The sequence below is a fragment of the Onychostoma macrolepis genome, chromosome 14 (genome assembly GCF_012432095.1).
Source record: "Onychostoma macrolepis isolate SWU-2019 chromosome 14, ASM1243209v1, whole genome shotgun sequence".
In the NCBI taxonomy this organism is placed as follows: Eukaryota; Metazoa; Chordata; class Actinopteri; order Cypriniformes; family Cyprinidae; genus Onychostoma; species Onychostoma macrolepis.
Genome location: NC_081168.1, coordinates 8,750,194 through 8,769,163, shown reverse-complemented (window position 1 = coordinate 8,769,163; position 18,970 = coordinate 8,750,194). Strand labels below are relative to the sequence as shown.

Below are 18,970 nucleotides of genomic sequence, written 5' to 3'. Positions count from 1 at the left end.
AATAAAGAGCTGTAATGATTGCCTTTGGTCATTTTAATTTTGTATAAAATAAATAAATAAACTTTGACTTGTACGCCTAGTTCGCTCAGTTCAGCACAAGCGAAAGTGAACTACAGCGAATCGTTCATTTAAAGATCTGTTCAAAAACACCGATTCGTTCATTAGAGTCGAACTTTCAAAATATCAATATTCCATGTTAATAACGCGGTAGAGTGCGTGACTGTGTGGTATAATGCATTTAATTAACAATACATGTAATGATGTTATTATACATTTTGTCACCTTGAACAAGAATATAAGTGAACAAATTCTCACCACCCGTTTTGCAAAGACCCTAATGAATGAAATGTAGGGGTGCCACCCTGCGGCGAACATGGTTGAAGAAAATCGCATGTACGGAAGTACTTCACCATATGCTTGAAGTTAATTTATCGCATGGTGCGTGCTTTACTCTTGTCATTTTTTACACAGTAAATGGTTGTCAGTAGTAAAGCGAAAGTAAACGAGAACTATTTGTTCATGAAATCACTGCAGGACCATGCAATTATTACCTACAGAGAGCAGACTATAGTAAATATTAAGCAGAAGCTCTAGGGAGGGCAAAATAGCCTACTACGACATCTTCAAGTGCACCAATCACGTCACAATCGCAAATTCTTCAAACCATAAACACTTACCTTCCGGTTATGCATTCAGTCTGTCTGGATGAAAGTAGAGGAGCGGGATGAAGTGTTGCGTTTAAGTGGACGAATGAAGCAATCTAATGCAAAGGAATTTCTTTCTGAACCTGGACCTTTTTAACAATGTACACTTGGCGGTGCTTCTTCGCCATTGTATTTGTACTTGTTTGGTTCTTCTCAGAGTTTGGACAAATATGGACACAAGCCTTCTTTTGTTTTTTATGCTTTTTCAATGTCCCTTTCAAAAATCAAGACCGTGAAACAAGTACTCAGACGGATGATCCATTTGTCGAAACAGAACAACAGGTAACAAGATTGTTCCTGCATATATCAACTTATGTGACTTAAGAACATTAAGAATATTTCTGCCTAGCTATTATTATTATTATTACTTTGAACATGTGCATAGTGTGATTGACACTGTCCTGTTGGAAAATCTAACTAACTAACTATATTTTGGAACATGGTTTCTAAAGTTTCAATTAGCTGGTTCAAGCTGGTCATTAGCTGGTCGACCAACTACTGTCTTGTTTCAAAACCTGCTGGACTGGACTGACTAGCTGGTACCTGGTTTCTTGCTTCTCCAAAATGGTCTTCCAGCTTCCACAATGTAAATACACATTGCTGACCAACTAGAAACCATTGTCTGTGTCCCAAAACAAAGATTCTGTCATAAGTTGGATTTTTCATCAAGGCAATTGAATATGTACCTGTAATGGTTATTGTAAATTGATGCATAACAAAGTCAGTTTATAGGCAGAACTAACTGTGGGAAGAATTTGGATGGCATCATTACTAGTAATTATTAAACTCTTTGGTTGAGACTAGTTCCGCTTCTCATGTCAAAAAGAAACCATCAGATCACTTTCTGTTCCTTATTTCTGTAGAGGTTCTTCCAGAAAGCAAAACCCCCAAAGCTTTTACTGACCTCATTTCTGTATTCATGACTCTGCTATCAGACATCATTAGTGAAAAGACTGGAATTTAATCCCTTGCACCTTAATCCTACTGTTTCAGACAAAGAAAGCTCACCATGTTGGTGTCAGTGATGAGACTGATGCAGCCAGAGCTGGACAACCTGTGTCTGAGACAATGCAAATATATCCAAATGTACAGAGGTCACTCCTCCAGGGTAAATAATACATTTTTGTTGTTTGCAAGCATCACCCCCATTGTGCCTGTCAAGCATGTCTGGAGATAGTAACTGAAGGAATTTTCATGATATGACCATGAGATTTGTTGTAAACATGACAGAACAGGAAGCAGAAGATCAGATAATATGGTAATATTTCATAGTTTTGTGTGGCATAGCACTTTCAGGAAATTTTATACCCTGTTCATTTCCTCACCAAAAGTGATAGAGACATACATGGTATTATAAGGGGATCATTGCAGTTATGCATGATTAAATTGATTTTTTTCAAATGTTTTTGCAGTGTTTAAATGTGCCTATGCTCACCTGGTCCAGCCATGGTACAATGTCCCAGAACTTGGTGACAGTCAGCCCCTTCATAGGGCACTACAGGAGGAGTTTAACCTGGTAGTCGAGAGAGTCATTTGCAAGGCAAAGAACTTTGATCTGTCGGCTACCAGTGTGGGTTGTATTAGGATCTTCACTCAGCACCTGCATAACGCAAAGCAGTCAGATGGGTGAGCGAGTTTGTCTGTGTTATGTACGCGTCATTTATTCTGAGAATATTATGTAATAATCACTATCTTTTTACCATTTCTCTTCCTGTTCTGTTTTATGCTTAGTCCATTTTAGAGACCATCAGCACAGCAACTGAGTCTTATGATTCTTGTGCTCATGTTTTAAAATCAAAGAATTTTTCTGCCAAATCTCATGGACTTTACCATCCCAACCTATGACTCATCACATGATGAAGTTCCAGGAATGCTGCTAGTAAAATGAGTCCTTATGAAAACCGGCATGCTCATTTGTTTACCTGTTTCAGCTCTCCAGTGTTCGGCTCGAGGTCTGAGGAGATGGCAGTCCTCAGGACCTTTTCTGAAGCTCTGGTGAGAAACCTTTTTCCTGAGTACCTTTGGGAAGCAAAACTCTACCAGTGTGTCCTAACTGAGATTGTTACTACAAAAGGTTAGTCATACTGACCTTTGTGCTAAATACTTTCTAACGATCTTTCTAATGATCGGAACATTCATCAGCTGTCTGGCATCAACATTTGTAGCATTCATGGTTCTGTTTAGGATAGTATCTCTGAAACAAGCATTACTTTGTCACTCGATGCTTCAAGGATAGTCTCAACATGTTTTCACTGCTTCAACATTGATCTTTATTCAATTTTATCTTCATTTTTGTGTGCCACAATACTCCTGGATATCAAAACAACTAATCTTCACTTTGTTCATAATGGTTATGGTGACAGAGTGAATTCTTTCTCTGACTGCCTCCAACGTCATATTTAATATACATTCAAAATGAAATTTGTTTTATAGAATTAATTTTGTATACCAAATCATGATTGTTGGTGCTTTAAAACCTTTGTCTTTCTTAACAGATTCCCTTAAAGGCTGCACTTTTCTGATTTAAAAATGCAGTGAAAAAGTGAAATATTATTACAATTTAAAACTGCAAAATTCAGTTTATTCCTATAATGCAAAAGCTGAATTTTCAGCATCATTACTCCAGTCGTCAGTGTCACATGATCCTTCAGAAATCGTTCTAATATGCTGATTTTGTGATCAAGAAACATTTCTTTTTATTATCAATGTTGAAAACAGGTGTGCTTCTTAATGTTTGAGCAAAACTTTGACCCCAAACCTTTTAAATAGTAGTGTTTTTTTAGTAGTAGTAGAAGTTATTTTTGTGATGTACTAATTGTATTGTCTAATTTCTACTAATTTACTGATATTTTTTGTTATTCCTGTTGTCCATCTCTAGCTCTTGATGTGCTCGTGACATGCCTCTGCAATCCAGACAACCTGAATCAGATGGTGGTTTTGCAGCTGGATAGAGTAACCTCTAAAAGCTCAACAGGAGACCTGCTAAACTCAGATAGGGAAGGCACACCTTCATCTTCCGTGGGAAGTGAAGAAGCAGAGGTGTAAGTTATCTCAAAAACACATAGTTTTAGCATATTCATCATATTAATCTCATTTGGTGGCTTAATTCTGGTTTTCACAAATTCCGTAGATTGACAGATGAAGCAGAGGATGGTCGGACTCAAGACACGAAAGAAAAGAAGAAGGGTGATGTATCTTTCTCTTTCATCTTAGTAATTTGATTTATGAGCAGTAAGTGTACATAAATAATGTAATAGTGTGATTTAATTACCTTTTTCTATGTTATCTAAGCAGGCAATGGGTTCAAAGAACGAATTTCTAAATTAGTTGATAAGGTCAAGTCAAAGAAAGCCAAAAAGAAAAACCATAAGAAGAAGAAGAAGGAGCAAGAGCTTTTGCAGAAGGCTTTATCAGCACGAAGATCTGCTGTTATTGAAGATGATGGTGCAAGCAGTAGAGAGAGCTCCATTAGAAACGGCATGGACTCAGATTATGTATGGAAAACATGCATATTGAATTGATTTGCATTAAGTTTTTGGTGCAACTAAGTTTGTCTGTGCTTTCTTTTAAAAGGACAGTGAAATGGATGTTTACCTAATAACAAATGTCCAAGAAGATATGATGGAGTTTAGACTTTCCTATGCGATGTGGCGGGTGGGGAAGTGGGCAGTCCGTGTTACAAATGTAAGGCATATGTTAAAAACAAGGAAAGCTAAACAGCTTGCAAGCTGAGTTGAGTTGAACAATTAAAAAACCCTGTTGTCTTAGGTTCAAAAGGAAAATGAAGAGCTGTGTTTCACGATTCACCTGGAGGAGAAAAATAACCCTGAGAATCTCAACTGGGATGTAAAAAAGACCCAGTCAGATATACTTAATTTTCACAGCCTCTCGCTGGTGAGAGAGGAAATGGTGAGGAATCTTCAATGCATCAGTTGTATCGAAGCCCATACTGTTTTGTATTATAGTCATTAATATTTTACTCTTTATTATTTATTATGGATTAATGTATGTAGTTGCTTGCTTTTAAAAGGATTTTCTCTTTCTGTTGTTTTTTTTAAGGATACTTCCACTTTACCCTCAATATCTGCAGTAGTCGAGAAAACAAAGCAGGATCTTGATGGTGCATATGCAGAAGTAGTTGGATCAGCCTTGGAGCACTTTTTACAAGTAAGCTGTCACACACACTATCTAGAATTAAAGAAGGGGTTATTATCAGTAGAAATGATTACTTGGAAATGTTTTCCTCTCATTTCTCTTCAGGAACTGGTTTCTGATGCACAGCTTGGTCTCACACAGCCTGTATTCCAGTTCTTCTGTCCCATTGTACAGCTGCTGAATAATAAGGAACATAAGGGAGGTGTCTGGAGTTTTCTAAATGGACTTGCAAGCTTTCTTAATCCTGGCCAAGATGAGGATGAGGTAAAAACAGATTTAGGTCAAAAGCTTAATGGAAACCTCATGATGAAACTGATGAAACGCTATTGTTCAAAAATTTGGGGTCAGTAAGATTTATTTGAAAGAAGTAAATACTTTTACTCGGCAAGTAATATATTAGCCAGTGCAACTTTTTCCAACATTAATAATAAGGAACTGTTTCTTGAGCAGCAAATCAGCATATTAGAATGATTTCTGAAGTATTATGTGACACTGGAGTAATGGCTTCTGAAAATTCAGCTTTGCCATCATACAAATAAATTACATTTTGTATTAAATTTAAAATGGAAAACTTTTTTTAAAAATTGTAATATTTCACAATATTACTGTTGTTACAGTATTTTTTGATACAAATAAATCAGCCTTGGTGAGCATAAGAGACTTCAAAACATTTAAAATCTTTGAATTGTAGTACATTTATAACAATATTTTATATAATTGTATCAATATACATACAGAAAAATTTTAAATCTTGTCCAAATAGAGCTAAATTTTGTTGATTTACAGCATATATTACAGGTCAAAAGTTTGGAGTAATTACGATTTAAAAAAATGTATGCTGTGTGTTACCAACCCCAAACTTTTGAACTGTGTATTTTTTATCAATATTGTATGTATTTGGATCAATATACATACATCAAGATTTGATGTCTTATCCAAAGAGCTAAAGTTTGTTGATTTATAGTAGAAATACAGAAAATACAGAAATATAGTAGAATGTCGTGGAAAAGTTCATTTATTTCAGTAATTCAACTCAAATTGTGAAACTCGTGTATTAAATAAATTCAATGCACACAGACTGAAGTAGTTTAAGTCTTTGGTTCTTTTAATTGTGATGATTTTGGCTCACATTTAACAAAACCCACCAATTCACTATCTCAACAAATTAGAATACTTCATAAGACCAATAAAAAAAAAACATTTTTAGTGAATTGTTGGCCTTCTGGAAAGTATGTTCATTTACTGTATATGTACTCAATACTTGGTAGGGGCTCCTTTTGCTTTAATTACTGCCTCAATTTGGTGTGGCATGGAGGTGATCAGTTTGTGGCACTGCTGAGGTGGTATGGAAGCCCAGGTTTCTTTGACAGTGGCCTTCAGCTCATCTGCATTTTTTGGTCTCTTGTTTCTCATTTTCCTCTTGACAATACCCCATAGATTCTCTATGGGGTTCAGGTCTGGTGAGTTTGCTGGCCAGTCAAGCACACCAACACCATGGTCATTGAACCAACTTTTGGTGCTTTTGGCAGTGTGGGCAGGTGCCAAATCCTGCTGGAAAATGAAATCAGCATCTTTAAAAAGCTGGTCAGCAGAAGGAAGCATGAAGGTAAACTGGTGCAGTGACTTTGGTTTTCAAAAAACACAATGGACCAACACCAGCAGATGACATTGCACCCCAAATCATCACAGACTGGAAACGTAACACTGGACTTCAAGCAACTTGGGCTATGAGCTTCTCCACCCTTCCTCCAGACTCTAGGACCTTGGTTTCCAAATGAAATACGAAACTTGCTCTCATCTGAAAAGAGGCCTTTTGACCACTGGGCAACAGTCCAGTTCTTCTTCTCCTTAGCCCAGGTAAGACACCTCTGACGTTGTCTGTGGTTCAGGAGTGGCTTAACAAGAGGAATACGACAACTGTAGCCAAATTCCTTGACACGTCTGTGTGTGGTGGCTCTTGATGCCTTGACCCCAGCCTCAGTCCATTCCTTGTGAAGTTCACCCAAATTCTTGAATCGATTTTGCTTGACAATCATCATAAGGCTGCGGTTCTCTCGGTTGGTTGTGCATCTTTTTCTTCCACACTTTTTCCTTCCACTCAACTTTCTGTTAACATGCTTGGATACAGCACTCTGTGAACAGCCAGCTTCTTTGGCAATGAATGTTTGTGGCTTACCCTCCTTGTGAAGGGTGTCAATGATTGTCTTCTGGACAACTGTCAGATCAGCAGTCTTCCCCATGATTGTGTAGCCTAGTGAACCAAACTGAGAGACCGTTTTGAAGGCTCAGGAAACATTTGCAGGTGTTTTGAGTTGATTAGCTGATTGGCATGTCACCATATTCTAATTTGTTGAGATAGTGAATTGGTGGGTTTTTGTTAAATGTGAGCCAAAATCATCACAATTAAAAGAACCAAAGACTTAAACTACTTCAGTCTGTGTGCAGTGACTTTATTTAATACACGAGTTTCACAATTTGAGTTGAATTACTGAAATAAATGAACTTTTCCACAACATTCTAATTTATTGAGCTGCACCTGTATACCTTTAGCTACAGCACAATGCAAATTATTGAGAATACTGCCACCCTCTGGTGATACTATGTTTTTTTTTTTCTCAGTCCCATTATCCCAGAGGAGAAGAAAATCTTGATAGAGCAGGAGCCTCAGCATATGATAACAGTGGACCGACAGCACAGCCAGCCTGCATCGACACAGATGAAGAGCCAAAGGGGGGCATTGTAGAAGGACCAGTGGCTACAAACGTTAGGTTTTGTAACCCTAGTGAAGAAACTGACACCTTCAAAAGTAGAGAACCAGATATGGAAGATCAGACCTCTGATGAACAGGATGTGGTTTCAGATGGACAGGAGAGTCTTGCTGAAAGTTTAGATATCTTTCTTAATAGGTCAAAATTAGTCAGTCCTTCAGGACACTCCAGTGACATCTCAAGCTTAGTCATAAACCATACTGAAGACATACAATCTGACTCAGTCGACGGCATTATAAGTACTCAGTCTGGGGGTAAAACAAACAAAAAAGAAAAGTTAACTCAAAAAAAGTCAAATGGATATCAAAAGGTCAAACTAAAAGAGAAAACCGGACAGCTCAAAGACGAGATGGCAAATCAGCCTAAGGCTCAGAAAAAGGAACCCCAGAACAACTGGGACCAAGTTGAGGCCACCAAAGCCATATTTGAGTTAGTTAAGGAAATAACTGGTATGATGTAACTCCCTTGTTCTGTTTGGCTTGTATGATTGCCAAGAACTGAAACTAAAACTGATTTTCTTTGCCATTCAATATTTGTCTTTACCATCTTCAGGTAACTCAGTCCTTATTAACATTGTTGATGCCATTCTAAAACCAGTCCAGCCTTTGGTAAAGAAGTAAGTATCCCATTTCATATGTATTCAAACACCAAAGATATTCAGCTGTAGATGTAAAGATAAGCATAAATTTTCTTCCCATGCAGGAAAATAAACAACTTTTTAAAAAAGATGCATCCCACTGAAGCTCAGATTGCGTCCTACATTGACAATTTCCGGGAGAAGATATGGCCAGAAGGAAACGCGCCCATCCAGCCTCCACATGACAGTGAGGAGAAACACGAGACCAAAGAAAGACACGAGACCAAGGAGAAGGCTTTGCAGCTTATAAATTCAAAATGTATGTGCAATATTTCCCCATGCCTTGGTCTGCCCACTTCATTTTTAAAAACTATTCTTTCATCCTAACTAATATCCCATAATTGTTGTTGTGGTGGTTTTAGATTCAAACTCTCTAATTCTCAAGAAGACTGATGTTGAAACTGTGTTCAAGATCTTCCAGGACACTGAGGAGAACAAGAAACTGGTCTATGTGAGGACTCTAGCTTAGATTCTTATGTGGTTAAATCCATTTTGAAACAAATATCCAGATTAACATTTATATTCTTTGTGTTTGTGTGTCCATAGATGCTGCTGTCATACATTCTAGGGGCGTTCCTACCCGGGGAGCCTGCCTTCAGTGCAATAGCTAATCTAACTGTGAAGGATTTTGTTTCATAATTGATAGATCTTTTTTTTTAATGTAATTTTAAATTTCAGTTTTTAAATGTGCATTATTTAATATTTTATGTGTATATTCAAGGATGCATTGTGATATACCTCAGAGAGGTCAGCCTTTTACTTTCACTTTGAGCAACGTGAACACTCTAAGATTTTTAAAAATTTTAATTGAACAAAAATGCCAGCCTCTGTTAAATGTAGCATTTTACTATTTCAAATGTACTGTAATTATGTTTCACTTCAATAATGTCACAAATACTTGGGTGTACGTTTTTAACGCATATTTAAAAAAAAAAAGATCGTTCACTCTTTGTTTCGTACCTTAAAAATGTACACTGTGAAGAACTGATTTTCTATTTTAATAAGCAGCACAGGTTACTCAGAACAGAATAGATAAAGTCATTGACACTGATCATTTTACAAGACTTAATCAATACATGGTCTATGAGGAATGTATTCGAATAAAAATAATGCCAATAAATATATTTTACTACTAATTGCGGATGATTTAATTTTTTGCACATTAGTAAACCGTAAAATAAGTAAAAATGTAATGGAGTTAACACTTCACTCCACTTAAAGTTACAATATTAAACGCTTCTGTACCTACCATGACGTAACGATGTTAGGCTGCTACAACTTTACGTGTTTGAAGGGTTTCCTCTAAACGGCTTGAAATATATCGCTATTTCTTATTTATCGAAATTACTCGAATTAATAAAGCCAGTCACAATTATGCTTTACTAATGGCTTCTAAATCACGAATAGGTTTTCAGTTGTGTGAACGACCTCACTTTTATATCATCGAGCAGTTGCTTGCCCCCCACTCTGTGTTGATTTGGTCCAGTCCCAGAGAGACGGGTTTAGTAGAGAAAACAGGCAGCAGGATCCAAGCAAGCGAACGGCTAACGTCGATATTTAATCGAATCGACGAAACCGACGTCCGTTGAACTGAAAGAAGTGAACCTGATTCAAAGTAACAACGTCGATACCTTATGTTTACGTCTTGGCTATCCAATTAAACCATGTCAACCCCAGCAAGACGGCGTCTGATGAGAGATTTTAAACGGTAAGCGACACAGAAAATGCTAAAGGCCCTCGGTAGCTTTTTGAACACCGGCTGCTCTCGGGCTTTAACATGGCGACTTTTCCCCACAATAGCCATTTATAAACATCATTACTCCTCTCAGATCTTGTATTTGGATGCTATCCGTGCAGTGTGTAGTGTTGTCGTAATGTAGGTGTAGTATATGTAATATAACTTCTCCGGGTAACTTGTTTTTCAGTCTCCAGGAAGATCCACCAGCAGGAGTTAGTGGAGCCCCGTCGGAAAACAACATAATGGTCTGGAACGCTGTCATTTTTGGGTTTGTATCATTTGCCTTTTTTTGACAGCGATGAACAGTGAACACAACACACTGGCAATTTTGTTTATCTCCGACTATTCGAGGTCTGTGAGATGACATCCAGCTTGTTGGCGTTAATGTAAGCAGTTTTAAATAGGCCAGATGGCCAGTGGTCCCCCATAAGAGGTGCTGGTTATTTGATCTTTGAAGCGACGGTGTCCTGAATAGAGCTGTGTGTTGTGTTGTGTTGTTGTGGTGAAGGAAACCGGTTATAATGTCATATCCGTAGACTGTATGCCTTGTTATTTTTGGATTACAGTAACATTAATGCGCAGGTCTGCTGCACATTGGCTGGTGATTTTGGCTTTGTTTCTTGCTGTCATGCCAAGTGTTCTGTGTAACCTGACATGTTGACCCATTTCTTCTGCCTACAGCCCTGAAGGAACACCCTTTGAAGATGGTAAGTTAAGAAAACAAACTTTTATGTTTATTTCAATGCAGCAATTGGAGAAATAACTTCAAAAGTTTAGGGTCAGTTAAAAAAAAAAATATTATTATTATTTTTGCTCACATAGGTTGCATTTATTTGATAGATAAATAGTTTACACAGTAATATTGCAAATTATTATTACCATTTAAAATGACAGTTTTCTTATGTAATTCATTTCTGTGATGGCAATGCTATATTTTCAACATTACCCAGTGTTCAGTGTCACAAGATCCTGCAGAAATCATTTTAATATGCTGATTTGCTGCTCAAGAAACATGTCTCTGTTATCAGTGCTGAAAACAGTTGTGCTGCTTAATATTTCTGGGTTTTTTTTTTTGTTTGTTTGTTTTTTGTTTTTTTAGGTTTTGTCACTTTCGGTCAGTTTAATGTGTCCTTGCTGAATAAAAGTATCAGTTTCTATTAAATAAAAACTTACTGACTCCAAACTTTCGTATAATGCTATATTTAAAAAAAAAAAAAAAAAAATTCATAACATTATTATTTATTTAAATTTGTAATCAGATTGTGTAACATTATAAATGTCTTCGCTGTCACGTTTGAATAGATTAATATCATAATGTAAACCTTAATTTAAATCACACTAACAGCTGAATAAGGATTGCGCTTTGGGTTCCAAATACCGACAACTGATTATTCTGTATGTGCCACTTTATAATTGTGTACTAGTATTTGGCATGGTATGGCTCTTTTTGTTTACATGTGGCAAATGGTTTTGCTTCATATTTTCTTTTTCTGCTTGTCATAGGAACTTTCAAACTTACAATAGAATTTACAGAAGAATATCCAAACAAACCTCCTACAGTCCGGTTTGTTTCCAAAATGTTTCACCCTAATGGTAAGTTTTATATTTCTAAAATCCTAGTATTGCATTTATGAAGTATGTGTCAGTGGACCATAAAATCTAATTGTATTTCTTCGTGTTCAGTTTATGCAGATGGTAGTATATGTTTGGATATTCTTCAGAATCGCTGGAGTCCAACATATGATGTTTCCTCAATTTTAACCTCAATACAGGTATGATATGTCTGCACTTCTTTCTGCTTTTTTGCAAAAACTACAGGGTTCCTATACAGTATGGAAATGTATGAAATTTGATTTAACTATTTTTCACGTCTGGGTAAGTACAGGAAAAAAAGAAAACCGAGTATTTAAAAATGTACGTGTTTCCAGATTGTTGGCCCATTCTATTTTCTAAAATACAAAACTAAGAATTTCTAAAAAATAAAAATTATCATACAAGAGTTTTTTTTTTCTAATCGGGTGTCACCATTACCCTATGCTTGGTGGATTTTAGTCTCACTCCACTCCTGATGAATCATTTTGCAATAAAAAAAAAAAAAAAAATATATATATATATATATATATATATATATATATATATATATATATATATATATATATATATATATATATATATATATATATTATTATTTATTATTATTTTTTTTTTTTTAGAATTAAAGAAACAAATTAGTATCATACAAGTAATTTTAAAGAAACGTTCAAATTGAATTTTTCTTCATTCAGGCTTGGTTTGTAGTAGTGTTGCCAAAAGTACCAGTACTTCAGAACTAAGTCAATACTGAAATATTTGAAATGTAATGATAGAGATTCTGCAGGACCGGTGGCACGTGTGAACACTCCGGTCAATCAGATGTGTAGAGTTAAGAGAGAATCCTGCTCAAAACTATGGCGTTTAAAGTTCTGTTTGCTTTCATTATGACCATGTAAATAAGAGATTTATTGTGCAGTATAGATATATTCATTGATTATAATGGGAGTTTTGGCAAGAGTGCAAACTATTTAAATGTGAGACTGAATCCGAAATTGCAATGATTGTCTCAGTGATAACCATAGCAGTGGATGAGACAAAAACAAAAAAAAAATCAAAATAGTTCATGTAGACTTGCCACTTGTTCTATACAATACATTTCTTTGTTCTTAATTTTATTACTTTTCACTTGACCTTTTTAAAGCAATGTTTACTTAATTGTAAAATATTTTAAGGGTACATGCTACAAATAGTTTTTGCTATGGTCCCGAAAACTGTGAAATTCACTGTGGTATTAATACCGACTACTGAAATTTTGGTTCTGTGACAACACTAGTAGTATTGGGAACTTAAATTGTAAATTCAGTATTGTGAACTTCTGTCTGGAATTTTGAATACTTTTTTTCTTTCTTTTTTTGCTTGAAACTTTTCTGTATGCCTTTTTGATGGTTTTATAAAAAAATGTTAATACACAATTCAGGTTGTTAACATACCTTTCATTGTCACAGTCTTTACTGGATGAGCCGAACCCAAACAGCCCTGCCAACAGCCAGGCAGCTCAGCTGTATCAGGAAAACAAGAGAGAGTATGAGAAGCGTGTGTCGGCCATTGTGGAACAGAGCTGGCGTGACTGTTGACCCTCCTTACAGTTCACATACGAACAATAGTCTGCCTCGCCAACAAGAGGAAAACCACCTTGCAAAGAATAAAATAAAACGCATCATGTTTTGAATCATTCTCCACGTACTCGGTAGAATTGTCTGTTCTGTAGCTGTTGCAAGATTAGAGTGCTGTTGTGTTGTGGTCTCCCTCTTCATGCAGAACCTTATCCTGGATGAGGATAAACCTTAGTTTAACAAAATATTGTTGCTAGGGTTACTTGCTTTTATTTGACCTGCCCTTATTTTTGTCATCTTATTTCTTTGGTTTTATGAGTTGCTCCTACACTGCGGGGCTGATTTCATTTTGGGGATTAACATGTTGGTTGCTGTTTTCAGTATGAATCCAAGTTTGAGTATCCTTGTTTGAATCCAGAGATTGATTTCTTTGAGTCTCTGCAATAGTGTCATACCGATTGCCACTTAATGTGTCGTTCAGAGTTCCAAATGAAACTTCAAGGACATTAAAGATGGATGTTAACATATATATTGTCTTGTATGGAAAGCTTACATGTTTCAGAAACATGCCTTTATAACTGCACTTGGAAAACCTGAACTTTTAAAACCAGTATGAAAATTGTAATGTACAAAATGTTGGAAATGGCCCTTTTTTCTTTCTTTTTTTGAATCAAGTGCAAGTGGTTTGTTCTTTTAATTAAGCAGTTCATGATGTTGTTTAAAGTGTTGCCTATTGACAATGTGTAATTGTTTGAAGGTACACAGTGATCTGTCTGTCCCACAAAGCCCCATGCCTGAGGCCTGGGATTCTGAATTTTACAAATTGGCATAGTTGAGCGCGTGTTAGTTTTCTTTTTTCTGTATTCACTATTTTGTGTCTGTTGCACCCCAGATGCATGGTTATTTTGCTCGTTTTCTTAAGTTCCATTAAAGTGCCGTTTATTTTCACATTAAATTGCTTCTCCAACCATATGGATGTGATGCTGTCATGCAGTATCCATTTAAGCTAATCTTCATTTTTTTTTTTTTCTAATGTACCAAGAGTGTCAGATTTGCACTAGTAACCCATGTAAGAAACTGTACATTTTTCTCACTTCTTGTAAATAAACAGTAAAATGAACTCAGTGGTGTTTGTTCTTGAACAAAGATAAGCATTTACATTTCATTAAATGAACTAGGAAATGGACAATGACCAGACTCAATTTAATGCGTCACCACAAGCAGACCGGTTGACAGTATTCTCAATGGCAAACAACTTCACAGGGATTGCTGCTTAGGCATTTGCCAGACAGGGAGTTGAAAGATGTAAGGTTGAGATAAATATTTAATTCTACGATCAACAACCAGAAAATGACAAAAAAATATATACTGTTTTGTAATTACTTAAAGGTTATTTTTATATTTCAAGTGTTTATCTTACAACAGATGAATGACTGAGTGAATGATATATTGTCCATTGTGAAAACATAAAATGGAATGTCATTTCAGAGAGGAGCACATGCTGCCAAAAGGCCCCACTAATATCCATGTCAATAAATATCATTCACAGGATACGTGATATGACAAAGTTTAGTTAGTAATGTGTGTTCATCATATGGTCTCAAACTAACCAACAGCAAATCTGGACGAACTGTACAGAAATACATAGTAAAGAGTGGCAAAAGATACACACTGCTGTCATTGAGAACTGACAGATTTTCCAGACTTCAGTCCACCTCCCGTTTTTTAAAAAATAGTTTACACTCTTCGGAAACATATTAACAAGGGAAGTAAAAGGTAAAACCGCTTTGCTTTTATTAATGGTCATCTGTTGGTTTCTCAGAGGCCTAGTCATTGTGAAGCCTGAGGTTTCACCAGTTCATATCGTCCCACCTGCCCCTCCTGCAGTAGCTGACCAATCAGCTGTTCCTTCTGAACTCTGCGGCTAACCACGAGGAAGCGCTGTCGGCCCTGTCCGTACGATTTGCTGCGCAGCCCGTATCTTTGGGATACTTGGTGTATCTGCCGGCGCTCTTCATTGTTGAGCTCTGTGGAGAAGCGCAGGTCATCTTGACGTTCTGAACTCGCATAATTCCGAATTATTTCCTCAATATCGCGCTTAGTCAGCTGATTACTCTGCCTGTCCATGTCCATACCGAGTCCTTCTCTGGTAAACTGCTCTTTGACTTTGATGGGCTCAGCAATGCCGTCTCCTTCTCTACCCAAACCACCACCCGTCCAGCCCATCTTCCGGAGTAGCTGGTTACCAATGTTGTCCTCCTTGATCTCCTGCCGCATGGATTCCTCGCCAGAACGAGCCATGATTTGATTTCGGGAAATTGCATCCACGTGGCCCTCCTTCCTGAGGTTGGACTTCACCACAGCTTGTGTGCACCGAAGAGTGGCGAGGGCCTCCTCTGCTGCAATGTGCTTCACCGTCTTTTTGGGTCCAACGCCCGCAGCCACATACTGACCGTCGAGGTAAACTTCACACCGCCAGCGATGGTCCGGCAGAACCGTGAACTTGTAGTCAGCAAGCACTTTATTAAACTGAGCAGTGTCATTTATTATGCAAATAGCGTTATCTGAGTTTTCAAGGATGACCAATTCACCTAGCTGCGCTTTCTTGTTGCTTTGCTGGGTGTAGCGACTACCAGGCTGGTCTGAAGCGTGGTTCCCTCCAGAAAAATGCTGCTGTTGTTGCTCTTGTTGACGAACAGCCTGGTTCATTCGTAACTTCCTTACCGCCTCCTCCGCCGCTGTGTGTTTTGAGCTCTTCTTGGTCCCTCTGGCTTGCGCCACCAGCTCGTCCTGCAAGTACACACTACAGAGCCATAAATTGCTGTTGGGAACCGGGTCAAAAGTATAATCAACCTTCATGCGGTTGAACGCAGCCGAGTTGTTGAGTATACAGATGGCATCGTGTGCATTCTCCATGATAACAAATTCTGTCCAGTGTTTGCTTCGGTCAGGCTCATACTGGCCCTTGGTACTAGGGGGCGGCTTGTCCTCGGGGTTGCGAAGAGGTGGGGGAAGGATTGGGTTTGGAGTGTTTACCTGGCACACCACCATGTCATTAACGTAAGTACGCTTGTACTGCCGTTGCAGGATACGAATTTCCACCGGCCTCATGAACAGCTTGACGGCCTGTTCTGACGCTCGGTCTCTGGCACCGTTTTTGCTCCCAGAGTACCCAGTGGCAAGGTACACAGACTGACACCTCAGTTCACATGCATATCCTTCAGAGGGTACTTTTCTGTTTTTAGGAAGGTCAGCAGGTGGAATATCTCTTAAATTAACATAGATATACTCTGGGTTTGTCTTGCAAGCCTGAATGCTGCGACTGAGTATGAAATTGTAGTTTGGCGTGTCGGGTCCACTCATGAACGCAGGATCTCTCAGGGTAACGGCAACGGCTGATGATACTCTGGTAATCAGCCTCTGTTTTTCATCAATTGTTGATGCGGGGATAGAAGACTGCAGTGAAGGTGTTGGAAGAAGGCCAGAGCCGCCTCTGCTTGGACCGTCGTATACCCTGCTGAAAGCCTTGCTGGAGGTCGGCCTTACCTGATGTCCAAATCCCAGTCCATGCCGTCCGCTATCCCAGGCTCCAGAACGTCCAGAACCTCCGTATCCATCAGCTCGGCCGGCCTGCGAGTATGAGTCTGATTGTCTGGCATTATGTGCCTCATATCTAGCAGTGTACTCCTGCTGCAGTTTGCCCATGAAGTTCGGGGTGGACCCTCTGCTGCCATAGCCAAGCCCACTTGTGCCACCTGAGGCCACGTCCTTGCTTCTGTGCTCAGGCCAAGAATCATAACCGTACCTCCCGGCCTCAAGGGAGCCCAAGGAGGAAGAGGAGCCGTTGCCACGGTTACCGTTATACGGAGGATGATCTTGTTCCCTTTGTCTTACATCATTCATCTCACCCCTCCTGCGTTCCTTCTCGTTTTCTTTTTCATCAGTTTCTCCGATTCCACTGCCACTGTTTCCGCCACTTACAAAGTGTACCGGTTCAAATCGAGGTCTAGATGTGAATTTTGACACAGGCATCTTCCTCATGGGCTCTTCACCTGAGATATAACATAATAATGCATGATTAAAATATCCATTTGCATGCAAATATGATTACTTATAATTTTGTTTTGTTTAAATGTGGAATAAAATATTTACATTTTGTTTATTTGATGCAAAACACCCAAAAAAAGTTTCAATGCTGAAAAACGTTTATTAAATGTGATACATAGGAAGATTGATCAATCGATAAACAGACAGACAGATTGATTTCAAACACTGATAGACTTACTTCCATCAGATGAATATAGCCTCTTTTTTGCTTCCGTGTTTGGAACTAGTTCATACGAGGGCATTTCGCCAACATCAATCCCTTCTGCCATCTCAAGCACCTTGTGCATCAGTTGGGAGCCATACCTGGTCAAAGAAAAAACAGCCATAATGTTGACGACATGCTTTGGTTGGCATTACTAATGTATAACTTTGCAATTAAGATGTTCTGTATAAATATGACACAAAATAAACTTGACCAGGACTTTTGTGATACAAGTATTCACTCAAACTCCCGCCAAAAACAACCCAACTGCCTAATTCTCACATCCTATTCAATCCAATCCCCACCTGCATCCCATGAAAACATGGTTAACCCACACCATCGACAGGGCCAGTAGCTTATCAAGAGCATTTCCCTCGTACTCTTCAATGTGTTTCACAATGAACTGACGTCTAGCTGACCACTGCTTGTCACTCTCGTACTGCTGCCGGTAATCATCGATATTACAGCTCCAATAACGAAGACCAGCGGGTTTACTTGAAACACACGGGCCCGTTGAATGAGGTCTGATCATCCCGGTGTTTGACGGTAGCCAGCAGCTAACCGGAAACAACGTAGTGCGCGCAGTGCATGCTGGGAGCTTCACACGGCTCAATAATATTATGATACACCGATGCAGAACAGTATATGTGGGCTAGCTAAAAAAAAAAAAAATCACGCAATTGCTATTTAAGTATAGAGTCAGATGCGGAGTGTCATGGAGTTGTTTGCGTAACAACCTTCAATATCAATATGGTGTTTGAATCAGTATGCTGTATGCTGTTTTTGCCCAGCATATTTACTACGACATTTGACAACATGATTACAGACCTCGCAACAGTCTGTCCTACAGATTTACAGCAACTACAGTGACATTTCTCGACACTGCAAAGGATTTGTATTTTAAATGGCACAACCGCAACTCTTTAAAATACAGCGTTCGTCAAACATGCACTTGTTATTTTCCCTTTATGGTTAAGCTAACCAGTAGTTTCAATAGGATGACACTGAAAGTGACGCAGTCACTGTTCTTCATCGTTTTGTCATGATGTTTATGCGCTTTTACGGTGAACTACACGACGATGCACACGAATGTATAGCATAACACTAAGTGAAGCTTACCTTTGTCGTACAGCAGCTCTGTTTACGTGACCTTGAGTGTGTAAAGCCGCTGCGATTTGAGGTGAATTCAGACGACAAACGAATCAGTTTAAACTGACACTGCTAAAGCTAATCCACTGCTGCAACCAGGAAAAGAGTCATTCATTCAGAAACAGCGAATCAATCGTTACCAGTAACAATCACTGCACTAATCTGTTAATAGATGATTAATATTCATAACATCCATTTGACATTTAACAATACTCAAGATTTGAAAAATGAAGCCAGACGCCTTACATACCTTTCTTCTCTTATGTAGCTAACTAATGTTACATGTACATGATACATAGGCTACACTATATTACCAAAAGTATTGGATCACCACCTTCTAATGAACAGGTTTGACTACTTTAGT

The 18,970-nt window shown here is 38.2% G+C and overlaps 3 protein-coding genes across 4 annotated transcripts; 2 read left to right on the top strand and 1 right to left on the bottom strand.

The window, feature by feature from the left end:
* Positions 1–429: 429 nt before the first annotated feature.
* On the top strand, positions 430–9,398 carry si:rp71-46j2.7 (uncharacterized). Its single transcript, XM_058797757.1, has 16 exons — positions 430–986; positions 1,698–1,812; positions 2,117–2,330; positions 2,636–2,778; positions 3,583–3,745; positions 3,835–3,890; positions 3,999–4,198; positions 4,278–4,388; positions 4,473–4,613; positions 4,764–4,871; positions 4,965–5,123; positions 7,479–8,076; positions 8,180–8,243; positions 8,330–8,523; positions 8,627–8,715; positions 8,811–9,398. Exons 1-16 carry the CDS (start codon positions 804–806, stop codon positions 8,901–8,903), a joined length of 2,631 nt encoding a protein of 876 aa, XP_058653740.1. The 5' UTR covers positions 430–803; the 3' UTR covers positions 8,904–9,398.
* A 374-nt stretch (positions 9,399–9,772) lies between these two features.
* ube2a (ubiquitin-conjugating enzyme E2A (RAD6 homolog)) lies at positions 9,773–14,228 on the top strand. Its single transcript, XM_058797760.1, has 6 exons — positions 9,773–9,972; positions 10,190–10,270; positions 10,684–10,709; positions 11,506–11,595; positions 11,686–11,774; positions 13,041–14,228. The coding sequence occupies exons 1-6, from the start codon at positions 9,929–9,931 to the stop codon at positions 13,167–13,169; spliced, it is 459 nt and encodes a 152-aa protein (XP_058653743.1). The 5' UTR covers positions 9,773–9,928; the 3' UTR covers positions 13,170–14,228.
* A 123-nt stretch (positions 14,229–14,351) lies between these two features.
* Positions 14,352–18,706, bottom strand: nkrf (NFKB repressing factor). 2 transcript variants are annotated; one of them, XM_058797759.1, is made up of 3 exons: positions 18,577–18,706; positions 17,434–17,558; positions 14,352–17,200 (listed from the first exon to the last, which is right to left on the bottom strand). In XM_058797759.1, the coding sequence occupies exons 2-3, from the start codon at positions 17,540–17,542 to the stop codon at positions 14,979–14,981; spliced, it is 2,331 nt and encodes a 776-aa protein (XP_058653742.1). In that variant the 5' UTR covers positions 17,543–17,558; positions 18,577–18,706; the 3' UTR covers positions 14,352–14,978. The 2 variants fall into 2 exon arrangements, with proteins under 2 accessions (XP_058653742.1, XP_058653741.1); XM_058797758.1 differs by lacking the exon at positions 18,577–18,706 and adding an exon at positions 17,763–18,072.
* Positions 18,707–18,970: the final 264 nt, after the last annotated feature.

Excerpts from the sequence above, each read along its gene's own strand:
- si:rp71-46j2.7 (XM_058797757.1), top strand. The coding sequence starts at position 804 with ATGTACACTTGGCGGTGCTTCTTCGCCATTGTATTTGTACTTGTTTGG. Across the intron at positions 1,813-2,116 it reads ACAGAGGTCACTCCTCCAGG|TGTTTAAATGTGCCTATGCT; the intron begins GTAAATAATACA and ends ATGTTTTTGCAG. Across the intron at positions 4,199-4,277 it reads ACGGCATGGACTCAGATTAT|GACAGTGAAATGGATGTTTA; the intron begins GTATGGAAAACA and ends TTCTTTTAAAAG.
- ube2a (XM_058797760.1), top strand. The coding sequence starts at position 9,929 with ATGTCAACCCCAGCAAGACGGCGTCTGATGAGAGATTTTAAACG. Across the intron at positions 11,596-11,685 it reads CAAAATGTTTCACCCTAATG|TTTATGCAGATGGTAGTATA; the intron begins GTAAGTTTTATA and ends CTTCGTGTTCAG. Across the intron at positions 11,775-13,040 it reads CAATTTTAACCTCAATACAG|TCTTTACTGGATGAGCCGAA; the intron begins GTATGATATGTC and ends TCATTGTCACAG.
- nkrf (XM_058797758.1), bottom strand. The coding sequence starts at position 17,989 with ATGATCAGACCTCATTCAACGGGCCCGTGTGTTTCAAGTAAACCCGCT. Across the intron at positions 17,559-17,762 it reads CATGTTTTCATGGGATGCAG|GTATGGCTCCCAACTGATGC; the intron begins GTGGGGATTGGA and ends TTCTTTGACCAG. Across the intron at positions 17,201-17,433 it reads GCTATATTCATCTGATGGAA|GTGAAGAGCCCATGAGGAAG; the intron begins GTAAGTCTATCA and ends GTTATATCTCAG.